This window comes from Sturnira hondurensis, unplaced genomic scaffold (genome assembly GCF_014824575.4).
Source record: "Sturnira hondurensis isolate 20B ecotype Veracruz unplaced genomic scaffold, ASM1482457v3 Scaffold0013559, whole genome shotgun sequence".
In the NCBI taxonomy this organism is placed as follows: Eukaryota; Metazoa; Chordata; class Mammalia; order Chiroptera; family Phyllostomidae; genus Sturnira; species Sturnira hondurensis.
In genome coordinates, this window is record NW_028086190.1 from 1,902,249 (window position 1) to 1,929,461 (window position 27,213).

The 27,213-nt window shown below is 36.6% G+C and overlaps 1 protein-coding gene across 6 annotated transcripts in view; it reads right to left on the minus strand.

Annotated features, from left to right (window-relative positions):
* DENND4C (DENN domain containing 4C) overlaps positions 1-27,213 on the minus strand; it is a 129,828-nt gene that overhangs the window by 70,663 nt on the left and 31,952 nt on the right. For 5 of the 6 annotated variants that reach the window (XR_005068787.1, XM_037061907.1, XM_037061908.1 and 2 more), the window contains 8 exons: positions 19,658-19,979; positions 14,283-14,535; positions 13,294-13,363; positions 11,392-11,561; positions 5,917-6,155; positions 4,331-4,397; positions 3,003-3,061; positions 1,798-1,942 (listed from right to left, as the gene is read on the minus strand). Coding sequence is in view for 5 of the 6 variants with exons in the window: in XM_037061907.1 (XP_036917802.1) it covers positions 1,798-1,942; positions 3,003-3,061; positions 4,331-4,397; positions 5,917-6,155; positions 11,392-11,561; positions 13,294-13,363; positions 14,283-14,535; positions 19,658-19,962 (1,308 nt within the window). In the remaining variant the exon portion in view is untranslated. Of the gene's footprint in view, positions 1-1,797; positions 1,943-3,002; positions 3,062-4,330; positions 4,398-5,916; positions 6,156-11,391; positions 11,562-13,293; positions 13,364-14,282; positions 14,536-19,657; positions 19,980-22,519; positions 22,563-27,213 lie in introns of those variants that run through there. The other variant, XM_037061906.1, reaches the window with a different exon arrangement.

Genomic DNA, 27,213 nt, shown 5'->3' on the forward strand with positions numbered 1-27,213 from the left:
TCTGCTCCTCATACGTAACAGGCACAAACAATCCAAAATATGGCTCAAGAAGAACTCAAAGCCCCAGAGCCGATAACTCTAAGTGACCAGGAAATAGCGAACCTCTCAGATGCACAATCCAAAACACTGGTGATCAGGATGTTCACAGAACTGGTTGATTTTAGCCAAAAATTAGAGGAACATATAAAGGCTAAAACTAATTGAAATGAAGGGAAATCCACAGGAAATCAGTAGTGATGGAAAGGAAACTTCAACTCAAATCAAGGGGGTGGACCAGAAGGAAGAAAGAAATGCCCAAACAGGAAAAAGTGAAGTTACAAGAATTCAAAAAAATGAGAGGATTAGGAACCTCCAGGACATCTTTAAACATTCCAACATCCGAATTATTGGGGTATCAGAAGGGGAAAAGTAACAGCCACGAGTGGAACACTTATTTGAACAAATAATACAAGAGAACTTCCCCAGTTTGGCCAAAGAAATAGACTTCCAGAAAATCCAGGTAATTCAGAGAGTCCCAAAGAGGTTGGACCCAAGAAGGAACACACCAAGCCACATCATAATTACATTCGCCAAGATTAAAATGAAGGAGAGAATCCTAGAAGCAGCAAGAGATAAGGGGACAGTTACCAACAAAGGAGTACCCATCAGACTGTCAGCAGATTTCTCAAAAGAGACCTTACAGGCAAGAAGGAGCTGGAAGGAAGTATTTCAAGTCATGAAATCCAAAGACCTACATCTAAGATTGCTCTATCCAACAAAGCTTTCATTTAGAATGGAAGGGCAGATAAAGTGCTTCTCAGATAAGGTCAAGTTAAAGGAGTTCATCATCACCAAGCCCTTATTTTATGAAATGTTAAAGGGACTTATAGAAGAAAAAGAAGACAAAAAACATGCATAGTAAAATGACAGCAAACTCACAATTATTAATAACCACACCTAAAACAGAAAGAAAACAAACTAAGCAAACAACTAGAACAGGAAGAGAACCACAGAAATGGAGATCACAGGGAGGGTTAGCAACAGGGAGTGGGAGGGGGAAAGAGGGGGAGAAGGTATAGAAAATAAATAGTATAGATGGTAGGTAGAAAATAGACAGGAGGAGGGTAAGAAGAGTATCAGAAATGTAGAAGCCAAAGAACTTATGACACATGGACATGAACTAAAGGGGGGGGGGGGGCGGGGAATGTGGGTGGGAGAGGGTGTGCAGGGTGGAGGGGAATGAAGAGGGGGGGATGGGACAACTGGAATAGCATAATCAATTATATATATTTTTTAAAAACTTCACATAAAGGAAGAAAAAGAGTTGTACAACTAAAATCTATATAAGTTTATTAACCTATATCACCCCAATAAATTGAATAAAAAGAAAATTTAAGAAAATGGGGGTAATTTGGAAATAAAATGATATTCAGGCAAAAAAAAGTCACTTAATATTCTATATATGTTACTGGCTCACAATGATTAAAAGTTAAAATTGGGAGAAAGTTAACTGTGTAATTTATTTCCATTAATATTAGGACAGCTGAAATTGTCCAGAGCCTCTCATTTAATGCAATTAAGTTTCATTCACAAGTTTTAATATTCTTTAATTATATGGATTCTCTGAAGAACTCTAAAATAAGAATAATTAGAATTTGAAAGTTTCTCTCAAGTAGAAAAATTTCTCTTTGCCACTCTATTCTTTTTATGTTAAACTTGTACTGGTAATTCCAAAGTTGCTTTCATTGAAGGAAATTTGCCTTTAGAGTAAAAATACTGTCAGTGACTCTGGACTAAAAGGAAAGATTCTATACTTACAGCTACAACAGCTTCAGCTACTCCAGTCAACACAGCTGGCCTAAGAGAATGCAGCAGAATCTTACTTTCGAGTAAAACAAAGAGCAGCAGTGTTGCACAATTCTCAGGACCCAGATTCATTAACAAGGTGCTAAAGTTGGCTCCACTAAAAAAGGAGAGAAACAGAGATGATTATGAACTATTTTGATAAAACATGTTAAGATTTGCTTATTAAACTATTTCCTAGATATTAATAGAGTGAGAATCTAGTGTTGATTTCAAGTCCTGATTTAGTTATCACTGAAAAGTAGCAAATCTAATGAGAAAGTCTAACAGGGGTGTCCAAACTCTTGGCATCTCTGCCACACACTGTAAGAACTGTCTTGGGCCACATATTAAACACATTGCAACACATAATAAGAAAAGAGTCTCATAATGTTTTAAGTAAATTTACAATTTTGTGTTGGGCTGCATTCACAGCTGCCCTGCCATTCACAAGGGTGTCTACCTGCATGCGGGTAGACATCCCTGGAACAGAATGATTCGAACTCATCCTTTGGTAACAAAGGGGTATTTATCAGGAAAGATATTCCTGAAGATCAGCCAAACACATGAGCAAAGCTCAAGAGAATGGAGGTGAGGGTTGAGTGGGGACAGGGAGGAACATATATAAAGGCTTGTCAGGTTCCAGAAACTGAAATAAACCTATGACTAAAGCCTATGTAAGGGAAGGGGTAAAAAAAGCAAGAGATTATTCCAAAGTGAAAATGACATAATTATGTTCGCATTCTCAAAAGAACACAACAGCTGAAACGTGAATAAAGAACTAAAAGAAGAAAAGAGCAAAAGGGTACCAATTAAAAGACATATAAGTAGTCGGAGTGAGAGATCATGCTAACCTGGACTACTGATGCAGATGAAGAGACACTAATAGATTTAAAACATTTTAGGTTAAAATCAGTTCACCTTGAACATTTAGTTATAAACTGACTAGGAGGAGGGTAGATAAGAAAAGGAAGGTATTCCTTACATCTAATCTCACAACTCTCTTAAGTATTCCATATTTAAAATGGCCCCACCATCCATCTGGCTATCAAAGTTAGAAATATTTAAGTCTGCTCTTACATCCTTTGTAAAAATAGGACTTTCTTATCCTAACCCTTAAAATATTTTAAAGTACTGTACTCCAAATGAATAAATATATCATTTTAGATAACATAATTTACCTTAGTGGTAAAGGTGTGGAAACTGGCTGTGATAATATGAGCGCATCATGGACTGATAACTTAAAAAAAGAAAAAAGAAAGAAAAGATAAATTAACCAAGACAATTTTGAAATCTAAAAGTTTAGATCAAGGATAAAATAGAAAATACTGTGCAGACTAACACAACAGTGTTGGAAACATGTATTAAGATATAAAACAATAGCTATATTCACTCAGAGGTAACTGTATAAATTCTTTTAATTCAACTGAATTTTGATTCAGTTAATTGGTTAAAACATAGGTATTTAAAAAGTATAAAATACTTTTTTTAAAAGGTTTATTTATTTTTAGAGTGAGGGGAAGGGAGAAAGACAGGAAGAAAAACACTGATGTAAAAGGAAAACATCGACTGGTTGCCTCTCACATGTGCCCTGACCAGGATCAAACCAGTGACCTTTTGCTTTGAAAGAGGACACCCAACCAAGTTACACTGGCCACAGCTGAAAATAACTGCTTTTTAAAAGCCTCAAATTTATTTACTCTACACACTATTAAGCATTTGGACATTATTTAATACATATTAAAACTCGCCAAACTGAAGCACATTCAAAATTAACAATATTTGACTTAATGCCACCATATCACATATAATGTTGATAACACCTTGGAAAAAAACTTTAAATTTCCTTGTCTCTAATAGATTAATGCTACTCAAACTGCCAATCTGCAAAATGTTATGAGTCCAGGAAGAGATAGTATGTAAATTGAGAGCACACCACTGGGAAACTTTTATGGCAATCTGACATTGCTCACACCTCCCAGACCACAATCAGTGAATTCATGTCTTTGGATGGGGTATAGACCTGTTCATGTCCATACAGATCTCACACAGTAAGTCCCATATGTCACAAGCTGTACTTATGTCACTGATTGGAAATAAAAAGAAACTAGGCCTTTAACATAGTTTGAAGAGCAATAATATAGACTATTTCACTTTCACCCTCTAACCATAATTCATTTCATATTTAATATTAGTCACTTCTACATTAAAAACATGCCCATAATGTAATCCTGGGTTTTAAGTTATTAAAATCAGCTACATAAACACCATATAGAGACCAATGTTGATAATGTTATAAACCAAGAATTAAAATTATTCCAATTCTGAACACACAACATTAAAAAAACATTACAAATGATATTCAGTAAAGATATAAAATGCAGGAAATTCAAGGACTTTATGAATGCATATTGCTCCACTCAAACCCAAAGAGCCACAGAACTCCCACTCTGCAATGATTATAATGAACATATGTAGGGCTCCCCTCAAATATACACTTTTTGATTACCTGTACAAGGATTCTTGGTCTTTGTGATGAAGGAAAAGGGATGTTCTGCATAAAATGTGAAATGTGCCTGGAAAAAATTGGTGACCAGATCAGAATTACTTTTCCAAAATGCTTCATAGATTTTAACAGATCTTAAATATCATTATATATCATCCCAAATATGACAAAGCCACTTACCTGAAACTTATCCTAAATAAATTTAGTGTAAAGAAACGTACTTATCCTACTAAACTTCTGAAATGCAATGTATGTCCTAATTAAAAGTCCATATTATTATTATAACCTATTATAACCAGAAAAATAAGAGTAACATGAATATGGTTTTCATGAAAGAAGCAAATATTTATTGCTCTGGTTATCAGTGCCAATTATGGGGACCAATTAACTATGATATAATAAATTGAAACTAATAATTAATTTAATTCTTTTACTATAATTTGGGCAAACCACTTTCTCTTTCTACTTATAAATTACATTTCAGATGTTTCTCAAGGTTTTGAGATCTTAAAGGGCATTATAATTCAAGTTTTTACTTCAACTAAGTTATTACTTCAACTGAGAAAAAAACATTGATTTTTATTTTCAAAAACTATTAATAAAAACTTACTTTTTTCAAAAGTTACTAGCTTGTCATTCACACTAAATTTTAATTCAAACAATTTTAAGTTAACATGGTAGCTGAAAGTTAAAATGTAGAATTACGGACCATTAGACTAGCATTCCAAGGGTACAACCTGAAAGTCAAAACCATATTTCTATACCAAGTGGTGACAAGTTTATGCACATTATTATTTTTTAAAGTGATTTTGAACAGCATTATTTTAAAACCTACAAATAATCACCCCCAATTTATCCACTAAACTAGTATGTTTTGCTTGTACTCTATATGGTATAATGTGAGTTTTCAAATTATAAGGAAAATCTATGTTTACATATACTGTAACACTGTACATTTCTACCAAGCTCTTGACACCCCTTAGTTTGTGAGCAGGTTACATAAATTATTTACTATAATAAACAAAAGTCAGTGTGCCATTAGAAGTCAAAGAAGTGTGGTTTTCAAAACACAGCGGCCCCACATATATTCTTCTTGCTTACGTAACATTTCCATGACAAAGGGGGTCATAAATCAGAAAGAACACATTTACAATTCTGTCAATGCTAAAACAAAAACCTCACTTTTAATATTAATTAACTCACTCTTATTAATATCTAGATCAGTTTAGAAATATTTTATAGTTAGAACCTGGAATGGCCACTTGTATGATTGGGTGTGTATATGTGTGTGCACATAAACAGCTATTTTTTCTTGGTTATTAGAGAATGAATAGGAAGAACACACACAGTACAATGTATCTAAGTTCCTTCCTCGGCTGAATTCTCAAAAGATTATTATTTGGTCATCCTCACCCACCACACCTCAATTTTAAATTCACAGTCAATAATTCAGATGAAAAAGGGAGCAAGTAAAAATTAGGGTGACAGGACTCTCCTTCCAACTCTGCTGCTTAAAGTAAACAACAAAATAATATACAATATATATACTCAGTTTTTCCAGCAGACATCTCTTTAATCATTATACATACTTTTCAATGGGAAGAGGATGTGGTCCAGACACAGAAAGTTTGTAGATAAACATGAGAAATTTTCTAAAAGCTTCAAAAAAGGGCCAGTGTGAGAGTAAACAAATGCATTTGTTTGAATTGATGGATTTGGAGACCATTTTTCTCTCCACAGGTGTCAACAGGCCCAGCTGCATAAGCTGCTTCTCTGTTAGGAGTTCCCAAGAGTAAGGCTCATAAAATTGGATGGCAGCTCCGTATACCTACAGAACAACAGAATTCCATTGTAAGATTTGAGGATTTTTTTGAAATTAATTTTTCTCTTATTCCACAAAAATATTTGCTCAGAATGCATGACATAAAAAAAGAAAAAAACAGACATTGCCAATAGGAATATAAAATGGTGTGGCTCCTGTGGAAAAGTTTGGCAGCTCCACCAAAAGTTAAATAAAGAATTACCAGTTGGTATACAGCAATTTTACTCTTAGGTATATAAGTACAAGGTGGGGTTTTATTTTATTTTTAAATAAAAAATTCCATTATTTATTCTTACATGTTTAAACTTCAGTCACCTTCAAAGTACTTTCCATTTGATGCAATACACCTATTGAGATTTTTTTTTCACAGCTCAAAACAGTTTTTGAACTCATTGATTTTTTTTTTCAGGAAGAAAAATTTTAAACTTTTATTAATTTGATGCTTCTGAACATCATAAAATAAATGAACATAAAATATCATTTTGGTTAGCTTGGAAGGTGAGAGAAATTCCACTGATGTGTACATCACAGGAAAAGTATGTACATTTAGACAGATACTGTATATTCCGTGTTAGCTTAATGGTTATGAATGTACCTGAGCAACAGTGAAACGTTTTGCATTTCTAGTCTGCACACTTTATGTTTTATCTGAAATCACCAACATATCACGAAAATAAAGTAGCAAAAAATGCACTTGACGTTAGAAACGATGGCACCCATCCCACACAGACACCCGGATGTTGCCCTCAGGACACGTTGCCTCTTTTCTTCTACAGAGCTTTCATGAGGTCTGACATGAAACCCTGCTCTGCGCCTCCTCCCGCGCCGGGTGGTCCCGGGTTCTCCTGCCTCTTTGGGGGAATCGGAGGCCTTTTGGCAACAACGCGGGGTGGCCCCTCGGATTCGGGGGCGAGGGTGGGTGGGGGTGGAGGAGGGGGCGGTAATGACCCTGCATCCCCCGCAAACAAAGGGGGAGGAGGAGGCACGAAGTCTGGTGGCCCTTGGTTAAAATCAGGGGGTGGTGGTGGCAGCTCTTCATCCTCCATGGGTGGGGGCGGCGGGGGTGGCGGCAGAAAGTCATCGGCCGGGGCTGGAAAGCCTATGCCCTTGGCCTTGGGGGGTATCACTGGGCTGCCACTGGTGTCTGAGGACCGTCCCATGGGAGGGGGTGGTGGCAGGCTGGACTTCGGAGGGTGATGAGCCCTGGGCGGTCCTGGGTCCTGGTTAACAGGGGCTGGCTTCTTGTCCTTAGTTGTGTCCACGTTTCCCTGGGCTTCTTGGCGGACAGCACTCACGGAGTGTGCGGCCTGGGGAATCTGACCATTGGCCTGGGCAGGGCCTGTTTTAAGTCCTGTAGAAGGCGGAGCTGGGGTGCCTGCGTTGACAGTGCCCATGGTTGTCCACCGAGAGGCCAGCCCAGCCCTGGCCACGGCCCGCTGGTAGTTATCATAGAGAGTCTTTCCATACTTCGAGATCCTTATCCCTGTGACCCGCTGGTTTAGCGCTCTTGTGTCATCACAGCAGAGATACTTGATGTCCTGGGACTCCTTCTGAATTTGTGGATGCGACCCCGTTGAACGGTTCGTAGCTGTCGGACTTCCGTATAATTCGGTGTTCTGGTCTCTGGGTGTGTCTTAGTTCTCCAAAACTTTTGTTGTATCCAAACTTGGTTGTGGGAGAAGGCACAGTGTTTTCACCTATGCCTCCATCTTGGCGGAAGTCCTGAACTCATTGATTTTGATGCTTTCTATTGCTTCTGGAGTTCTTTTATTTCATCTCTTACACATCAGCAAAATATTTCCCTTTGAGGACTTTTCTCATCCGGGGAAACAAAAAAAAGTCACTCAGGGCAAGATTGGGTGAATACAGAGGGTGAAGCATGAAGATCATGCCGTTTTTTGGTCAAAAACTGCTGAATGCTGAGTGCAATGTGGGCAGATGCGCTCATAAATTACTCATGAAATGGGCAAATGCATTGAAAGATTCTTCAAAAAAAAAAAAAACCCAGAAGCAGAACACAGCTGCTCACAATGACACTAACTGGTACACTGATACAGATGAAAACATTGGTGAACAGTAACTGAGAACACTAGAACACTAACTGAGCCCTCCAGATCATTACAGGATTTGTTTGGGTCCTCCCCTATTTATTTCCTGCTTTTTGAAAGTTCGTATTATGCCACATCACTTTTACAAAAGACCTATATTAGCACCTGATTATGCTAACAGAAATAAGTCCAAAGGGGTTTTTTACTTTTATAAAAAAGGGCAAATAGCAAAAATAGCATTCAGCATTTGTTTTGCAACCACTGCTATAGAGGCAGTGTGCACCCCAGCAGTAAGAGTGGCACCACCAAACTCCTTCCCAGGGAACCGCACTCAGCATCCCCTCGTCATGCCCCATACTTTAAACTGTGTCTGTGAGCATCTGTGCTTTATCTCAATTTATTTTGTATTTCTGTTAGCAAGATGTGTCCTAAGGTAACAGAAAAGCCTAAAAGATCTCTTACGGGTGTTTGTTATGCTTAGCATAAAGTGACATAATTAAGCACTTTGACTATGAACTAAATAAATACATCCTACATGTGTTGAACTTGCCTGGTCCACCATTTGTACTATCTACACGAAGAGAGAAAGAATCTTGAGAGCTGCCAAAATTACTATTGGTTCTATTAGTAAAAGAGTGGCCTCCTTTAGCTGGCATCCAGTAATGGATAAAATGTAAAGTCTATTGTTTAATTGGATTGATGGGTGTACAAAGCATGATGTGTATTTATCATACCATTCCTGCTTTTACTATATGTTAGTGTTAGTTTAGGTTTCATGTGTTATTTAATATGGTTTGGTAGGTTGTTTTGGGACTCTAGGAGTGCTCAAAATTTTTTTCTATATAAATTAATGGCAACTGTTTCTTCACTTTACACCATTTTGGCTTGCAAAAGATTTCATAGAAATGCTCTACTTTCAGAGAATAGGGGAAACCTGTATACCCAAAAGTATTCAAAACAATGACTGAAACATATATTTCTATACCAATGTTTATAACCACATTCACATTAGGCAAAAGGTGGAAACAACCCAAATGTCCATCAATGGATGGATAAACAAAATGTGGTATATACGAGCAATGAAATGTTACTCATCCTTTAAAAAATGATATTCTGACAGATGCAGCAACATGGATGAACCCTGACAACATTACACTAAGTAAAATAAGCCATATACAAAAGAACAAATATTCTTATTTCATTTATGTAAGCTACCCAGAATAGGCAAATTTGTAGAGACAAAAAGTAAAATAGAGGTTACCAGGGACTTAGGATGAAGTGAGGGAAACTTTTGTTAGGGTAATGAAAAAGTTCTCAAACTGCACAGTAGTATATAAATCTTCCAACTATTTTGTTATGTATATATCACTTTAACCCTTGTTTTTACAGATATGACACTCCCATATAAAATTATTTCAAAGTGATCTCAGAGGTTTTTTAAATAAGCATATCAATGAGGCTTGTTGTTCTCTAGTGGTCAAATTTGGTAACTCAAGAGTTTGAAGATCTTAAAATTTGCATTTATATTTAAATTTTTCAGATAAGAGAATAAATGATTGTCAAGATAAAGAGCTTAGTTGTCAGCAATCTATTTAGTTGGACTTCATTCAGTGACTATTCTACTATATTCCAGATACTGTGCTGGATCTTAAACTTCATTGTCTTTAATACAGTAGTTGTAAATTTGTAGCCTATATAATGAGGCCACAGATATATTTTGTTTGAGCCACAAGAGTCAGCTTTGGTTAGCTATAATTTTCAATAAAATTGCCTATTTTATCAAATTTCCTAAGAAAATTTTCAATTTCAAATTTCTACTATATTAGTAGTTTTATTTCTAATATTTATTTCTAATATCTTATTTCAAAATATCACTCTATGTCATTATTACTGCTTTATATATGTTTTCACTTTTTGACTATTGCAAACAAAGCATATACATGTTTTTCAAAGATGTATACACTCCTATCTCTTAGGATATGCTCAGGACTATAATTGCTGGATCACAGGGTAATTTCTTTTCCTTGCTGATGATGTAGAAGTTCTATATTTATTTTGGATACAAGACCTATTTTGAATACATATATCATACTATTTTCTCTCAACTTGGGACCTACTTTTTCACTTTATTCATGATATCTTTGAATGAATAGACATTCTTAACTCTAATGAGGTCTACTATTCATCTTTTTTCTAGTGGCTAGTGCTTTCTGAATGCTGTTTAAATTATCTTTGCTTACTCCCTCTATTTAAATATGTTATGTTCCTTTTCACTCTCATTGTTGTTGTTGAGAAATTAGCCAATCTAATAGTTGTTCCTTTGAAAGTAAATGTCTATTCTTTTTGTTGATTTTTGTCTTGGTGTCCCTATATGAAAAGAGGTGGTTTTGTGTTTTTACTTTTTTTCTACTGAAGCTTCAGAGTGTATCTTTAATCCAAAGACTCAATTTTTCATCAACCCTGAAAAACTCAACCGATTAACTCTTTATATGCTGCCACTACCTTTTCTGGTCTCTCCTTCTGAAACCCATTAAATATCTATTGGTCCCTATGATTCTATCCCATTCATATTTCTAAACTCTATGCTTTTCTGTGCTACATTTTAAGTGATCTCTTCTACTTCATGAGTTCTCCTTTCATGCATGTCTTCTCTGTTGTTTAAACCACTTACTGAATTCAATTTTAAGAACCATATTTTTCACTTCTAGACATTTGATTCTTTTCCAATCTGTCTATTAGTTTTTCAAAATATCCTGTTCTTTCCTTGATGCTTTAAGCCCCTCCTTTAGATCTTGAATCATTTCAATTATATATTCAATCTGTAATATCCTTCATATTGTTACTCTTTCATTTCAATATCTTGAAGGTCTAACCCAGCTTTGAATTATGAGTCTTGTCAAGTCTTCCTATAGTTGCTACGTCTTCTAACTTTTACTATAATCTCATTTTAAGGCCTGAGTTTTGGGGGTGTCTCTCCTGAAAGACTTTATATTTGCTTCTGTAGAAGCTTCAGGGTTATCAACATCCTAATATCAGTTTTCATGCTGACCTTTCACCTTGGGCATTATAGTAGTTAAACCAAAATGTATTCTGTTCAAATAATTCTAACATTCAAATCAAACTTAGGTCATATTAATCATTTTAGAGAATTAAAACTTGCACAAAATAGGTTAAATAAAAGAAGAAAAATATACCTTTTCAGCAGAAGAACCTGTCAGGACAAAGGTTGAAAAAACTGGAAGTGGGTATTTGGTTTGAGGATCCCAACATTCAATAGTAGCGCCCATAGGAAGGCAGAACAGAGGTACAGATTCTGAAAGTGGAAATGACTCATAATCATCTTCTGGATATCTAAAAATTAAACCTTGTGGAGAAAGGAGACAATGATAAATTTTTAAAAATAGTTACATTTCCATATATTATATGTGATAAGTTACTAGGACACTTGAATGGCAAATATTCAATGACACTTCATGGAAATATTTGTGTATAAAATTCTAAAATCAATTTTTCTCTTGCAAACAAGAGACAAAACAAGATATCAAAACAAGATAAATGAACAAATTTGGCCCTTTTTTTAACATATGAACTTTTAGTTATAAAATGTATTAAATATACTAGTTAAAACTCTACTTAACAGGATCATAAGTCTTAATATATTTTCTTCTACATACTGCCAATATCTTACAGGAATGGTAAAAATACATAGGAAAATTTACCATTTCAGTTAGACTTCCGCAAAAAATTCAGGGAAGGGATAAGTATTATGAAATAATACCCAGAACACAGAAATTATCAAAGACCCTAAACTCATCTTGAGAGAGAAGCAGTGTAAAAGGCATGCAACATGAAAAGTAAATGAGAAACCATTTATGACTGAGTCGAGAGTATGTGAGACTAAGTAAGTAGGTGTGTGGGGGGATATTCTGAGAAGCATAACAAACCCTTTCATAATAAGGTAGCTCCATGTCATTAGTTCCTTAATCTTTATGTGCAGACCACATCTGAGATAAACACTTAAAAATCAGTAGCAGATTTTTTAGTCCAAATTCAGTCTTCAAAACTCTGTATTCTAAATTGTGTCATAAAAAATACCTGAATACTTTCACAAAGCTCATTTGTTAGGTTCTTTTTTAATTGACACTTTCTCCCCACCAAAAAAAATATTTCAAGAAAATAATATACAATCAACATATTACAGCAATATTAACAGTATCACATTTTAAAATGATACTGAATTTGTAATTTTTGTATTATAAACGGTTTAATTCATTAGTATCACTGTCTGTCTCTATGACAACAATTAACATTTTTCAGATATAAATTTGCCTAACTTCTTTGAAGTAAAACTTTATTCCAAAAATTGCTCATGATCAAAAAAGTATTTGACACTGCTTACTTTCACAAAAAAGTATTCCAGTATTTCTCTTTTATTTACAACTGGAACATACCTGTATTTTCAGTTTTTATCCCACCATACCAGCGGGATGAAGAGGTCACACTTAAATCTTTACAGCCCTTGACACTTTACTGTGCAGTGAGTATGTGGCGATAGATTTCTCAAACACTTCATGGCAGAAAAGTTTCTCAGGCCCTCCTCTCCTCCATATAGCTGATTCTTTGCAACAAGGGAGAAAGGAAACAAGTCCACCTTTCATGGCAAGTAACATGTGGTTTCAAATCAGACACACAGAGATAAGAGAAGGAAATATAAGAAGTAAAGATGCAGTTTGACACCTTCATGGTTGCCCAAATAAAAAAGATCACAGAGTAAGCACTTTTCCACTGAATTGTTAAATCTATTAGTGTAGACTAAAAGTCTGTATGTTTATTCCACAAATGGCTGCTTGGGATGGAGGCTTCTATTTAATTAACAACACTTTTTGGGGGGGTAGGGGGACATTAATATATCTTGTAATGTATAAAATGTATTTAAGAAAACTTATACCTTTACATGCTGAAAGTATAGGTCATTTCATTTATAAATAGATCAATTCTGCAAAAAACATAAGGGAGCATACATTGCCTCTCCTAATGAAATGTTAATGTGCAATAATAACTACAGTAACAGACAATTTTTTAAAAAATTTACTTACCAGCTTTATATGCTATTGAATTAGAAGCAGGCACAGACTTCTTATAACACAAAAACACACTGGAACCCCACTGTAAAATATAAATTAGGTTTAAAAAAAGGCAAAAGAGAAAAAATTTCATTTTGTTGAATGTCATCTGTAGATTCTGATTATTCGAGGAAGTCTATTTAAAATATATATTTACCAAAATTGACTATACAGTATATAACACAGCAAAACATGAAGTTGAAAACACCAGAAGAGTAAAATAACATTGCCACAAATATCAAACTGACGTGAAGCCAGTTTCAAAAAGTTCAGAATTCTATAATCATCTAGAACTGCCTATATTTAAGAGACAGAACAAAGTAGAGCGAGCACTAGAGTTCAAACTAAGAGAGACTACGGTCACCTGTAGACTGGGTGCTACAGTCATTACCTCCAGAGGCAAACCTGTCTTGACTAATAGCCATGGCTGCATTAGATATCTCATGTGTTTATACCACATGCAAGCTAATACTAGTTTGATATAAACATATTTTTCAAAATAAATCTAACTCAATAGCAAACTTTAGTCTCATGAAACTATAAATCAAATGTATTATCTTCAATTTTCCTCTTCATTGGAGCCCTTTAAAAAATATGTAAATATTTAAAATAAATACATATAAGGGGGTCCCCACCCAGTCTCCCTTCAGTTATTGTCAAGAAACACCACCGTAACCCTAAAACTAATAAAAATTGCTATGTAATCGTGCAACAAAAGCAATATTAGCATGTCCCCCCCCCAAAAAAATTTCTGACTTTTAGTATCTATTTTCTGGATGAAATTATTCTGAGATATCAGGTAGGTAAGGATTTTTTAAATTATAATGCATCAAAAATTAGCTAAAAATAATAAAAATCATGAAAATATAAACTGAGGCTAAATGAGAAATGCCTGATAATAAACAGGAATCCAAAAATTATCTTTTGAAAGTATGAAACTAAAAATTAAACTTTATTCTTACCATTCCACAATTTAAGTTTTTATCAACTTTGCAGAAGGTATGAGGAGGGGTTTCTCCTTTACTGGTTACAATAACACAAATATCTGTTACAGCCAAGGAATTCTGGGGTCGAATTAGATGAGCCCTTCGATAAGTGATAAAGATTCTTTGTGAAGTAGTTGAACTATTGTTGACGTTGGCACAGCGACCATAGGGTGTGGCTTGGATCACTTCACATCCTGGAATAAGTCTTTCTTTCCCTTCATATAGAACTCTGCAGGGCAAGGAGAGGAGAAATAGGTAAGTAAACAAATTTCAGGTTAATGCTGGTTTTCTTCTTGAAAAAAAAAAATCGGGTCTCTATGTACTATCTCTCCTAAATCTTAACTGCAAATCAAACCTAAATTATTGCTTTGAGAATTAGAAATCTTTTTCTTATATTTAAACATCTAGAATATAATTTTAAGAAGTATAAATAGGATCAAAGAACTCGATTTTTTCGTTGCTTATTATAAGAAACATGAAACAAGAAAAGGGCAGTACCACAAACATGTTCAGTTCAACTCAGAGAATGAGTAATCAGATACTTTCACACACTATTCGTTCGTAATTTCTGTTAAAATTTTACCTTTAAAACTCCCTTATTTATTGGATGAGATAATAAATAAAAAAGATATCTTATGGTCGTGGATAAGCAACTTAATACAGTAAAATGTCAGTATTTCCCAAATAGATCTACAGAGTCAAAACAGTTCCTATTTAAATCCTAGTTGTCTTTTTTCTTGTAGAAACTGGCAACATGTCCTTTAAGTTCATATGGGAATGGAAGACACATGGTATTCTAAGAACAAATTTGGAAGACTCATACACCCCCATTTCAAAACTTATCTTCTATCACCTTACTATATGTTTGAAAAATTTCAAAATACGTAGGTGCTGGAAAAAAATACTAATTTAGAAGTCAATGAATCTGATAAATGGAGGAAGATAAGAATTTTGGACAGTAGTCTATGATTCTTTTTATCTTAATAAATATATCTGACATATATTATCCTGTTAAATTATACTTTATGGAGTATTTAGTATTATGAAGGAATATCATATCTTACTTACTTTAACTAAACATCTTTTCCAGGAAATAAAAACTATTTTTGTAAATACCTAAGTTTATATATCAGTCAAAAAGATCAAAAATTGAGCAATGGTGTTTCATACTTAAATGAGATGGGTAGCTAGCTGTCTAATAGTAGCTAATAAGCTTTCCAAACCTCACCAATATGCTTAAGGCGGTACAGCGTAGAGGGGAAGGACAAGTAAAACATTTAGATCACCAGATATTGACAATTATTTGATCTGGAGAGAAATATTTACCACGATCAGAGATAACCACACACTCTAGCAAACTTGGATCAGTAAACCACTACAATAGAAATTAGCTGCTTTAGAAAACTGCAAAGTAATATATGAAAGAGCCACTTGCAACCTGAAAGCATCTAAGTATAATTATCTAAATAATCATTTTATTTTTAAGTTGTGCAGCTCAGCCACAAGAAACATTCTTTTGGAGATTCACATCCTTTCAATTATGACTGAATGGTGGGGGGTTGGGAAGAGGGTATGAAAAGATGGCTTTGAAAGGATGGCTAACAGGGAACAGTGAGGGCTAGAACGTAAGTCCCTGGCTGGTTTCCCTTGACTTGACATGGATATTATTAAAAAATTTAGGGACTTCCAGTCAAGATGGAGGTGTAGGTGGAAACACTGTGCCCCCTCCCACCACTAAATTTAAAGACAGCTAAGTTTTAGAAACAAAAACGCAGCCAAAACAGTGAAAACTGAACTGTATGGAAGTCCAACAACCAACCACTCAGCCAGACCAGTAAGAGAGGCAGAGTCAGCAGCAGAGTCGGGGTTGGGCTGGAAAGATTGTTGGGTCCGACCGACCCAAGAGCGGAGGCAGAGGCGGCTGGTTGATCCCAGGGGTGGGGTGGCGTTGGGCAGACCCAGTGAGGGTGCAGGGGGGCTGGCTGACTGTAGTCACACATTTGCATGCAGATAAACCAAGCAAAGGAGCAAACAGTGAGGCAGACCATGCAACCTAGGGCCCCAGAGGGAATTAGAACCTGAAAGAACCAACTGGAAAGACTTTCTCAAGGTCGAGGGGCCAGGAGAGGCTCCCAGGCCCACAGAGAGTCCGTTGGAGAGACCCACAGGGTCTTAGAGAGTACCCGGGCCCACACACCTGGGAACCAGCTCCAGAGGGGCCCAATTTGCTTGTGGGAAGCCACAGAGGGGACAGAAATCTGAGAGAGAGTGGAGCAAAGGGCCATTTTCCCCTCTCTGACCCCACCCCCACAGACAGCATCACAACCCAGCAACTGGGTCAACCTGCCCTGGTGAACACCTAAGGCTCCATCCCTCATACATAACAGGTGCGAACAGACCAAACATTTTGACTCAAGAACAGCTCAAAGCCCCAGAGCCTATAATTCTAAGTGACCAAGAAATAACCAACCTTTCAGATGCACAGTTCAACATAATGCTGATCAGGATGCTCACAGAATTGGCTGATTTTAGACACAAATTAGAGGAACGTATGGAGGCTAAACTGATTGAAATGAAGGAAAATGCACAGGGAACCAATAGTGATGGAAAGGAAACTGGGACTCAAATCAAGGGAGTGGACCAGAAGGAAGAAAGAAACAACCAAACAGAAAAGAAGGAAGAAACAAGAATTCCAAAAAATGAGGAGAGGTTTAGGAACCTCCAGGACATCTTTAAACGTTCCAACATCCGAATTATAGGGGTACCAGAAGGGGAAGAGGAACAGCCATGAGTGGAAAACTTATTTGAACAAATAATAAAGAACTTCCCCAATCTGGCAAAGGAAATAGAATTCCAGGAAATCCAGGAAGCTCAGAGAGTCCCAAAGAAATTGGACCCAAGGCGGAACACACAAGGCACATCATAATTACATTAGCCAAGATTAAAATGAAGGAGAGAATTCTAGAAGCAGCAAGAGATAAGGGGACAGTCACCCACAAAGGACTTCCCATCAGACTGTCAGAATCTCAACCAATAATTTGTGTTCATACTTATTTTAACTTCTTTTCCCTTCTCAAAAAAAGCCCCTCCCATTAAAAGTTAACCCACTCACCTATGCTGTTGCTATTACCCCTTTAATCTGTTTCATAATTTGTTCAATCAAATATCTCCTCTTACTCCTATATTTCAGTTCTTCCTTCTCCATTAGTATCTTTCCTTCAATATGAAGATACTGCAAGTTATCCCCTTGCCCCCCAGGTATCCTAAAACATTGCTTTTGAGGATTTTGTTAAAAATGCAGATTCTGATTCAGAAAGTTGAGGCAGTACCTGAGATTCTGAATATCTAACACGCTCCCAGGCACTATGGACAACGTGGGTCCATGAACTAACTACACCTGGAATAGCAAGTCCTATTACTATCTCCTCTTTTCTTTAAAAGTCAAGCTTTCCAAAAGAAGGCTCTATAACTCCAAGTGCCAATCATTTTTCAACTCTTTCTAACCTGGCTGCTGTAACCAATGATCCTATGAAGTTGTATGATAACTATCCTAACTGAACTGAGTTAAAGGAAAATGACAGGGGCTAAACAGGGTGGATGATACTAAAGGAGTTAAATGATGCTGCTAAAAGTTCAAAGTAAGAAAGACAAATAATCCTTTGGCTTTGGAAATTTAAACATAATGAGGACCTTAGAATAATTTCACCACAGCTCTACTGCAATACTGGAAAAAGTGATGAATATGACAAGTGGTGGTCAAATGCAGCAGCTCACTACCTTAGTAGCTGAACTATCAACAGAATAGCCAGGAACCAACAGCTTTAAAAAAATTCATCAATCAGGGAAATTTGTATATATAATGATACTAATGAATTAATCATTTTTTAAGATGTGATATTATAGTTACATTAAAAGAGAGATTCAACATAAGAAATTCAGGTGAAATAACATCACACTAATAGAATGAAGGAAAATCTACATGATCATATCAATTACCAAAGAAAAGGCATTTGATAAAACCCAACACATTTTAATGTTAAAACTCTCATAAAATCAGGAATAAAAGAACACAGGGAACCTTTTTTAACACGATAAATGGCATTTATGAATGCCACAGCTAACATCATATTCAGTGATGAAAGACTGAAAGCTTTCCACATGAGATTAGGAATGAGGCAAGTTTCATCACTGCTGTTCAACACCGGACCCAAGTTCTACCCAGACCAATAAAACAACCAGGGCAGGGGGAAAACACAACAAACTACAATGGAAGGAATAAAATTATTTCTATCTGCAGAGGATACAATCTTCTTACTTCTAAACATCCCCAGAAATCCACATGAAAGCTATTAGAGTTGATATATTCAGCATATTTGCAAGGTTCAACATTAACATATGAAGTTAAATTTCAGCTGTATCAGCAATGAACAATCCAAAAAAGACATTAAGAAAACAATCCCACGTATTGTGTAATAAAATATTTAGAAACAAAATTAATCAAGGAGGTGAAAGACTAAATGCCACAAAACATTGCTGAAAGGAATTTAAAAACACCTAAATAAAAATAAAGACCTTTCATGTTCATAGGTTGAAAGATAATAATGCAAAGATGGCAATACTCTGCAAATAGATCTACAGATTAAGTACAAACTCCATCAAAATTCCAACAGCATGTTTTGCATACAAGGATAAGCTAATCCCAAATATTTCCCAAGATACTCTTAGGAAACTATAAAATGTTTTTTCTAACTGATGATAACTATAATAAACAGAACAGCATAACATATGTATATATGGAAAAACATTATGTATATTCTAAAAGCACATTTGGAAACAAGGCTTTTACAAAGAATGTTCATTAGCTGTGGCCTAGATAGTATCTCATAACAACTACACTTCTTCTAAACTATAAATACCCTCTCCTCATGGCATTAAAAACCTCACAATACAATTATACTTTTTAAAGCAGAATGCTCCTTTGTTAAATATGTTCAGGACTTTGATAAAACCCATAACATAACCCAAGGAGCTCCTTTAAAAATGCTTTTATTGTAGCTTCTTGTTCTTTTATGGTTAATTAATAAGATTATCTGATAAGTACAACAGAAATAGAGTCACATTTCAGGCTCTAAGGTCTTCAGTTCAATATTCTTTTGAAAGAAACTGATCTAATGATTCAAGCACAATGCAAAGATATTCTGTAAGGGAGGAGAAAGATATATAATATCCTATAGTACTTAAACCTGAAGTAATAAATAATAGAACTATCAAGAATTTCAAATTCCTATTCCCATGTACGTGAAATAATTTTTTTTCCCTTCACTATGGCAAAAGAAAATAAGTCACAGTACCCAATGTCTGTAAGGGGTGGTTTATCTCTCCCTCTTTTATAACAGAGGAAAAGTTCTGGGCTTTTCAGACTTCCATAGTTCAAGTTTGCTTGGAGAGCTGATGGAGTGGCTTCAACACAGGTGTAACCTTCAGGTACTGTTTCCCCAGCTGATTTGTTAATAACTGCAATGTCTATAATTGGAGCTTTAGGTCCAGTTGACTTAGTATCTAAACGATTTATTTCTTGATCCAACAGAGTAGATGTATCAGTGAGACCTGCCACAACAAAGTAGTCGGTCACTCTTGGCCCTCTGTCTTCTATCATGGTGGCTATTATATTTCCTAGAAGAGAGAAAAAAAACCAATTAAGTAAAATATTTTATCCTAACTCACTAAAATTAAAATACTCCTGAGTTAACAGTAATCAACTAACACACTTCCCAGCTGGAATTATAAGCAAAGTGCTGTCATTCTATAGAAGCATGTGTTAGTATTATCTTGTGAGTTTTTACTTCCTACAACATATAAATTGGCAGCATCGCTAAATTTGTAAGGCTACTATGAACTTTCATGTGCCTAAGCCTCTGTAAAAACACTCAAACTGTCAGAGACAAGTTATGGTACATTCCTTCGAGCAAAATGCACTTCATGAACAATATTCATACCATTTAAAAAATCATTCTCTTTAAGTTAGAGAATTCCTAGAGCTAAACTTTACATTTAAACAAACAATTCAGCACTCTTCCAGTCAAGATGGCAGTGTAGGCAGACATGGCTTACCTCTTCCCACATCCACATCAAAATTACAACTAAAATATAGAACAATCATCACTCTTGACCATCAGAAACAGATTTAAATGGAAGCCTGACAACTACGGAATTAAAAAACCACATTCATCCGGACTGATAGGACAGGCACAGATTTGGAACAGGCTGGTTGCTTACCCATGTAAAGAGGATAAACATTCAGGAGGAATATCTCCAGAGCCACAAGTCACAGCCCCACACCAGGCCCCCAAGCCCAGGGTTCCATTGCTATGAAGATAAGAATCCACAACTTCTGCCTGAGAAAACCAGTGAAGACTGAGTTGGTGGAAAAAACTGCTGGTGCCCCAAGCACTTCCTGTTAAAGAACCCCCACACAGACTCACCTACTTAGACTCACTCCCTCTAAGCTCCTGCATGGGTGCAGCAGCTTCAAAGGCACCAGTGGTATACAGGGAGAAACTGAAGTGTCTGGCATCAAGGCAATCAGAGGCCATTGTCCCTTTTCTAAACTCTCCCTGACAGAGGCCACAAACTGGTACCATATCTCAGATTCCATCAACCTGGCTAACACTATTTGACCCTGGAGATCCCCAGGGACTCCTCCCCACACAACTTACAGGCTCAGGATGCTTTTGCATATGAATGACTGGTCTTGGCTCCTGCTTCACAACTTCCTAAATCCTATCAAACAAGCAACAGCTGGCTTCAGTGAGCCCCAGGCCTGGCACTACCAGCAGCCAGCCTAGATTAACAGTTTGGCTTTTCCTGGGAATCTCCAAGTCCAGCATAAGTAGCAGCCATCAGAGATTGCTCTACAGCTCAGGCAGGGTGGCCCTGGGCAAAACACAGGTGGGGGCTGACCTTTGCCTGCACCACCCAGGAAACCCCAGGGCCAGCACACCCAGTGGACAGCTACAGACCACATTAAAGCAACACCACCTTGATCCTGCACAGCTGATCCTCTTTGGAGGGCAGAGTTTGGTGATAAGTGGTCACAGCCAATCTTTGTAGCTGACTGGCTTGGGTAAATCCCTGCCATTGATCTGCCAATAGCAATCAAGGCTCAACTACAAGAGGAGGGTGTACTCAGCCCACACAAAGAGCACACTTCCAGTACCCAGCCTGGGTGATAGGGGAAGCTGTGCACTGAATCCTACAAAAAACCTACTACATTGTGCCACACTACCAAGACACGGAGTCAAAGCAGCTCTACCTAATACATAGAAACAAATACAAGCAGGCTGCCAAAACAAGGAGACAAAGAAACACAGCCCAAGGGAAAGGAAAGATCAAAACTCCAGTCCCAGCTGGTGTGGCTCAGTGGATTGAGTGCCCGCCTGTGGAACCAAAGGGTTGTGGGTTTGATTCCTGGTGAGGGCACACACCTGGGTTGCACATCAGGTCCCCAGTAGGGGGCGTGCAAAAGGCAATCATACACTGATGTTTCTATCCCTCATTTTCTCCCTCCCTTCCACTCTATATAAAAATAAATAAATTCTTTAAAAACAAACAAACAAACAAAAAGTCCAGAAAAGAGCTACAAAATGGAGATAAGCAATCTATTAGAAGCAGAGTTCAGAAAACTGGTTATAAAGATGCTCAAGGAACTTAGTGAGGACCTCAGAAGCATAAAAAAGATCCAGTCAGAAATAAAGAATACACTAACTGAAATAAAGAACAATTTACAGGGATATAACAGTAGAGTGTATGAAGCCAAGAATCAAATCAATGATATGGAACATGAGGAAGCAAAAAAAAACAAAAAAACCCAACCAATCAAAACAAGAAGAAAAAAGAAACAACAACAAAAAATGAGGATAGTCTTAGCAGCCTTTGGGATAACTACAAGCATTGCAACATTCATATCACAGGGGTGCCAAAAGGAGAAGAGAAAAAGCAAGAAATTGAAAATCAATTTGAAAACATAATGAAAAAAAATTCCTTAATTTGTTGAAGGAAATAAACATGTAAGTTCAAGAAGCAAGAGGGTCCCAAACAAGATGGATTCAAAGAAGCCCACTCCAAGACACATCATAATTAAAATGCCAAAGATTCTTTACCAAAGATTAAAGGTAAAGAATCTTAAAAGTAGCAAGACAAAACCAGTTAGTTACCTATAGGGGAGTTCCCATAAGGCTATCAGCTGATTCCTCAAAAGGAACTTTGCATACTAGAAGGTACTGAAAAGAAATACTCAAAGTCGTGAAAAACAAGGACCTACAGTCAAGATTACTCTACCCAGCAAAGCTATAATTTAAATCTAAGGACAGACAAATAGCTTCCCACACAAGAAAAAACTAAAGGAGTTCATCAGCACCAAACCATCATTATATGAAATGTTAAAGGGACTTACTTAAGAAAATAATCAAAACTATGAACAACAGAATGGCAAAAAATGCAAATCTATCAACATTTGAATCTAAAAAACAAACTAAGCAAATAAGAACAGAGACAGAATCATCAACACAAAGTGTTTTTGATGGTTGCCAGATGTGGGGTGTGGGGGAACAGGTGAAGAGGTGAGGGGGTTAAGAACTACAAATAGGTAGTCACAGAATAGTCATGGGGATGTAAAGTACAGTGTAGGAAATGAAGCAGCCAAAGAACTTATATGCATGAGCCATGGATGTGAACAATGGTGTGAGGATTACCTGGGAAAGTAGGGAGTGTTGGGTGTAGAAGAAGGAGCAAAGGGGGAAAAATCAGGACAGCTGTACTAGCATAATCAACAAAATATAATAAAGAAAAGAAAAAACACAGTTCATCACAGATTATTTAAGGTCTAACACACACAAAAATGAAGGTAATGGTAATAAATATAACTAAACCAGTCTCTTAACAATTCAATTAGGAGTCTGTCTCTAATAGTTAAGAAACTTTATGTAAACACTGTGTAAACTACATTGAGGAGTCATTAAATATATTATATATAAATACCAGACAGAGCATAAAAAACTATAACCAAGGAAGGCAACATTATATAATATACACATTAAGAGACTTAGCCATCACATAATAGAAACCTAGAGAATATGAAGTTTGAGTCAAGATTTCTATTATTTTTAAATTCAATACCTCTAACAATAAAATTAAGCTTCTGAGTTTTAGATATTTCCATAGATTTTTTTGGTATTTTTAAAAAACAACTTTCTTGAGGTATAATTTATATACAACAATACACATATTTAAAGTTTACAGTTAATGGGGGGCTCAACACTTGGAAAATTTTAGTTTAAGGTAATAATCCATAAGACTAGTAGGTAATGCCAGTGAAAAGCTATTGTGTCAAGAATTGCAGGCATGGCCCATCCTGACTCCAGGGACAGACAGACCACCACCCAGGGTGAGAATGCTTTGTTTTTTTAAATCTAATTTTCCCTGAATTCCAAACCCCTCAGCACACATTGCCCTCTGATATAAAAAGGCTGGCTTGAAAGGAAAAGTAGGACAGTCTGTTAGGATACAAACCCGCCATTTTCCCAGATCACCAGCCATCTGAATAAAGTGTCCGTAAAGATTCAATCCCGGTCTCTGTTCACTGAGTCTGGTAGGTGACAGGTACCACAAATGCCAGCTTTTCCAGTTTCACAATTTGGTAAGTTTTCACAAATGTATACACCTGTGAGACAACTAAACATACCTGTCAACACCAAACCTTCCCTGTACTCCTTCATTATTCTAGCATTAACATATATGGAATCATTATAGTATGTATCCTTTTTCATCTGGCTTCTTTCACTCATCCTAATTATTTTGAGATTAATCCATGCTGTTGTATATATTAACAGTTCATTCCTTTTTATTGTTAAATAGTCCACTGTTGAATATGCCACGATATGCTTATCCATTCACCTATATAATAGACATTTGGGTTACTTTCCATTTGGGGCTATTAAAGCTAACATGAACACCCACATACAAGCCTTCTGGACATATGCTTTCCTTTACTGTAGGCAAATTTCTAAGGTGGACTGGCTGAATCACCTGGCAGGTGTATGTAGTTCTAAAAAATGGCCAAATAGTTTTCTAGAATAAGTCTACCATTTTACATTCCTACCATAAGTATATGAGAGTTCCAGTTGTTCCACACCCTCTCCAACACTCTATAAGGTCAGTTATTATTTTTAAATCCTCACCTAAAGATGTGTTTATTGATTTAAGAGAGAAAGGGAAAGAAACATTGATATGTGACAGAAACATTGACAGGTTGCTTTCCATATGCGCCTCAACCAGGGATTGAACAGGCAATCCAGGTATATGCCCCGACCAGGAATTGAACCTGCAACCTTTTGGTGTATGGGATGACGCTCCAACCCACATAGCCACCCAGCCAGGGCAAGGTTAGACTTTTTAATTTAGACATTCTAAGACATCTATAGTGATACTTAACTATAGTTTTAATTTGCATCTTTACAATAGTGATGTGGGCCACCTTTTTATGTGCTTATTTTCCATTCATATATACTTTCTCCAGTGAAGTTTCTGTTCAAATCTTTTGCCTATGTTTTAACTGGGTTGTTAACTAATTATTAAGTTTTGAAGATCTTTATATATTTTAGTGACAAGTCAGTTGTCAGGCATATGCTTTGCAAATATTTTCTCCCAATTTATGACTTATCTTTTTTTCTTAATAGTGCCTTTTGTAAAGAAGTTTTTATCTTTAATAAGGTTCAATTTGTCAATTTCTTCTTTTATGGATCCTGCATGTGGTGTCATATTAAACAAATCATTGTCTAATCCAAGGTCACAAAGGTTTTTTTCCCCACGTTTTCTTATAAAACTTTTGTAAATTTAGGTTTTACATTTAGATCTATGATCCATTTTTAGTTAACATATTTTGGCAAATATAACCTACTTTTTTACCTAAATTTTTGAGGGAAAAATAAGGATGAACATTATACATGGATATAATGACTACATATCATGGGTATAATTCCATGTATAATGCACATAAAACCATGGGTGCACATTATACATGCGAGTGCATTACACACAACAAAATACAGTAATTTTTGTATATGGTATGAGGTGTGAAACAAGATTCACTTTTTACACATAGCTATCCAATTTTTTTAGTGCTATTAGTTGAAAATACCACTTTCTCCCCACTGTACATGATCTCACCTAAAAGTGGAGCCTAATCAACAAAACAAACAAGCAAAATACAACCAGAGACAATGAAATAAAGAACAAGCCCTGGCTGGTGTAGCTCAGTGGATTGAGCACGGGCCTGCGAACCACATGATCGCGGTTCGATTCCCAGTCAGGGCACATGACTGGGTTGCAGGCCAGTTCCCAGTGGGGGACACACCAGAGGCAGCCATACATTGATAATTTTCTCTCTCTCCTTCCTTTCCCCTCTATAAATAAATAAAATCTTAAAAAAAAAAGAACAAATTCATAGTAACCAGAGGGGAGGGAGATGGGGGCTAATAGAGGAAAAAGAGGGAAGGGTCTTCAAGGAACATGTATAAAGGACATGTGGACAGCCATAGGTGATGTGGCTCAGTGGACTGAGTGCCAGCCTGTGAACCAAAAGGCTGCTGGTTCAACTCCCAGGCAGGGCACATGTAGGGGGTGTGCAAGGGGCAACCACACATGGATGTTTCTCTCCCCCTTCCCCTCTCTCTAAACATAAATAAATAAAATCTAAAAAAAAAAAAAAAGACACATGGACAAAGCCAAAGAGGGGTAGGATCTAGGGTGGCAGATGAGGATGGGAATCAGCACCAGAAGAGCCCAATTTGCTTGTGGGTGGTAGAGGAAGTTACTGAAAGTGCTGAGAGCCCAGCAAGCAGCATTGTTCCCTCTCTGACCCCTCCCCCACATAGAGTGCCATATCTTAGCCACATGGGTAGCCCCACCCTGGCAAATACCTAAGGCTCTGGCCCTTACTACGTAGAGCCCACTGAGACAAAAAATGGTCCAAATGAAAGAACAGATCAAAGCTCCAGAAAAAAACACAACTAAGTGATGAAGAGAAAGCTAACCTATCAGATGCACAGTTCAAAAACTGGCAATTGGGATGCTCACAGAAATGGTTGAGATTGATCACAGAATAGAAGTCTACACCAAAAAAAAATTAAAGGAAAATGCACAGGGAACCAACAGTGACAGGAAGGAAACTAGGGCTCAGATCAACGGTTTGGATCAGAAGAAAGAAGTAAACATTCCATCAGAACAGAATGAAGAAACAAGAATTCAAAAATATGACAGGAGGCTTAGGAACCTACGAGACAACTTTAAATATTACAACATCAGAATTATAGAGGTGCCAGAAGAGGAAGAGCAATTAAAAACTTATTTGAAAAAATAATGAAGGAGGACTTCCCTAATCTGACAAAGGAAATGGATTTCCAGGAATTCCAGGAAGCCCAGAGAGTGCCAAAGAAGTTGGACCCAAAGAGGAACACACCAAGGCACATCATCATTAAGCTACCCAAGATGAAAGATAAGAAGAAAATCTTAAAAGCAGCAAGAGAAAAGGAGACAGTTACCTACAAAGGAGTTCCCAGAAGGCTATCAGCTGATTTCTCAAAAGAGACCTTACAGGCAAGAAGGGGCTGGAAAGAAGTATTCCAAATCATGAAATCCAAAGTCCTACATCCAAGACTGCTCTATCCAGCAAAACTTTAATTTAGAATGGAAGGGCAGAAAAGTGCTTCTCAAATAAGGTCAAGTTCAAGGAGTTCATCATCACCAAACCCTTATTTCATGAAATGTTAAAGGGACTTATCTAAGAAAAAGAAGACAAAAAATATGAACAGTGAAAGGACAGCAAACTCACAGTAATTAACAACCATACCTA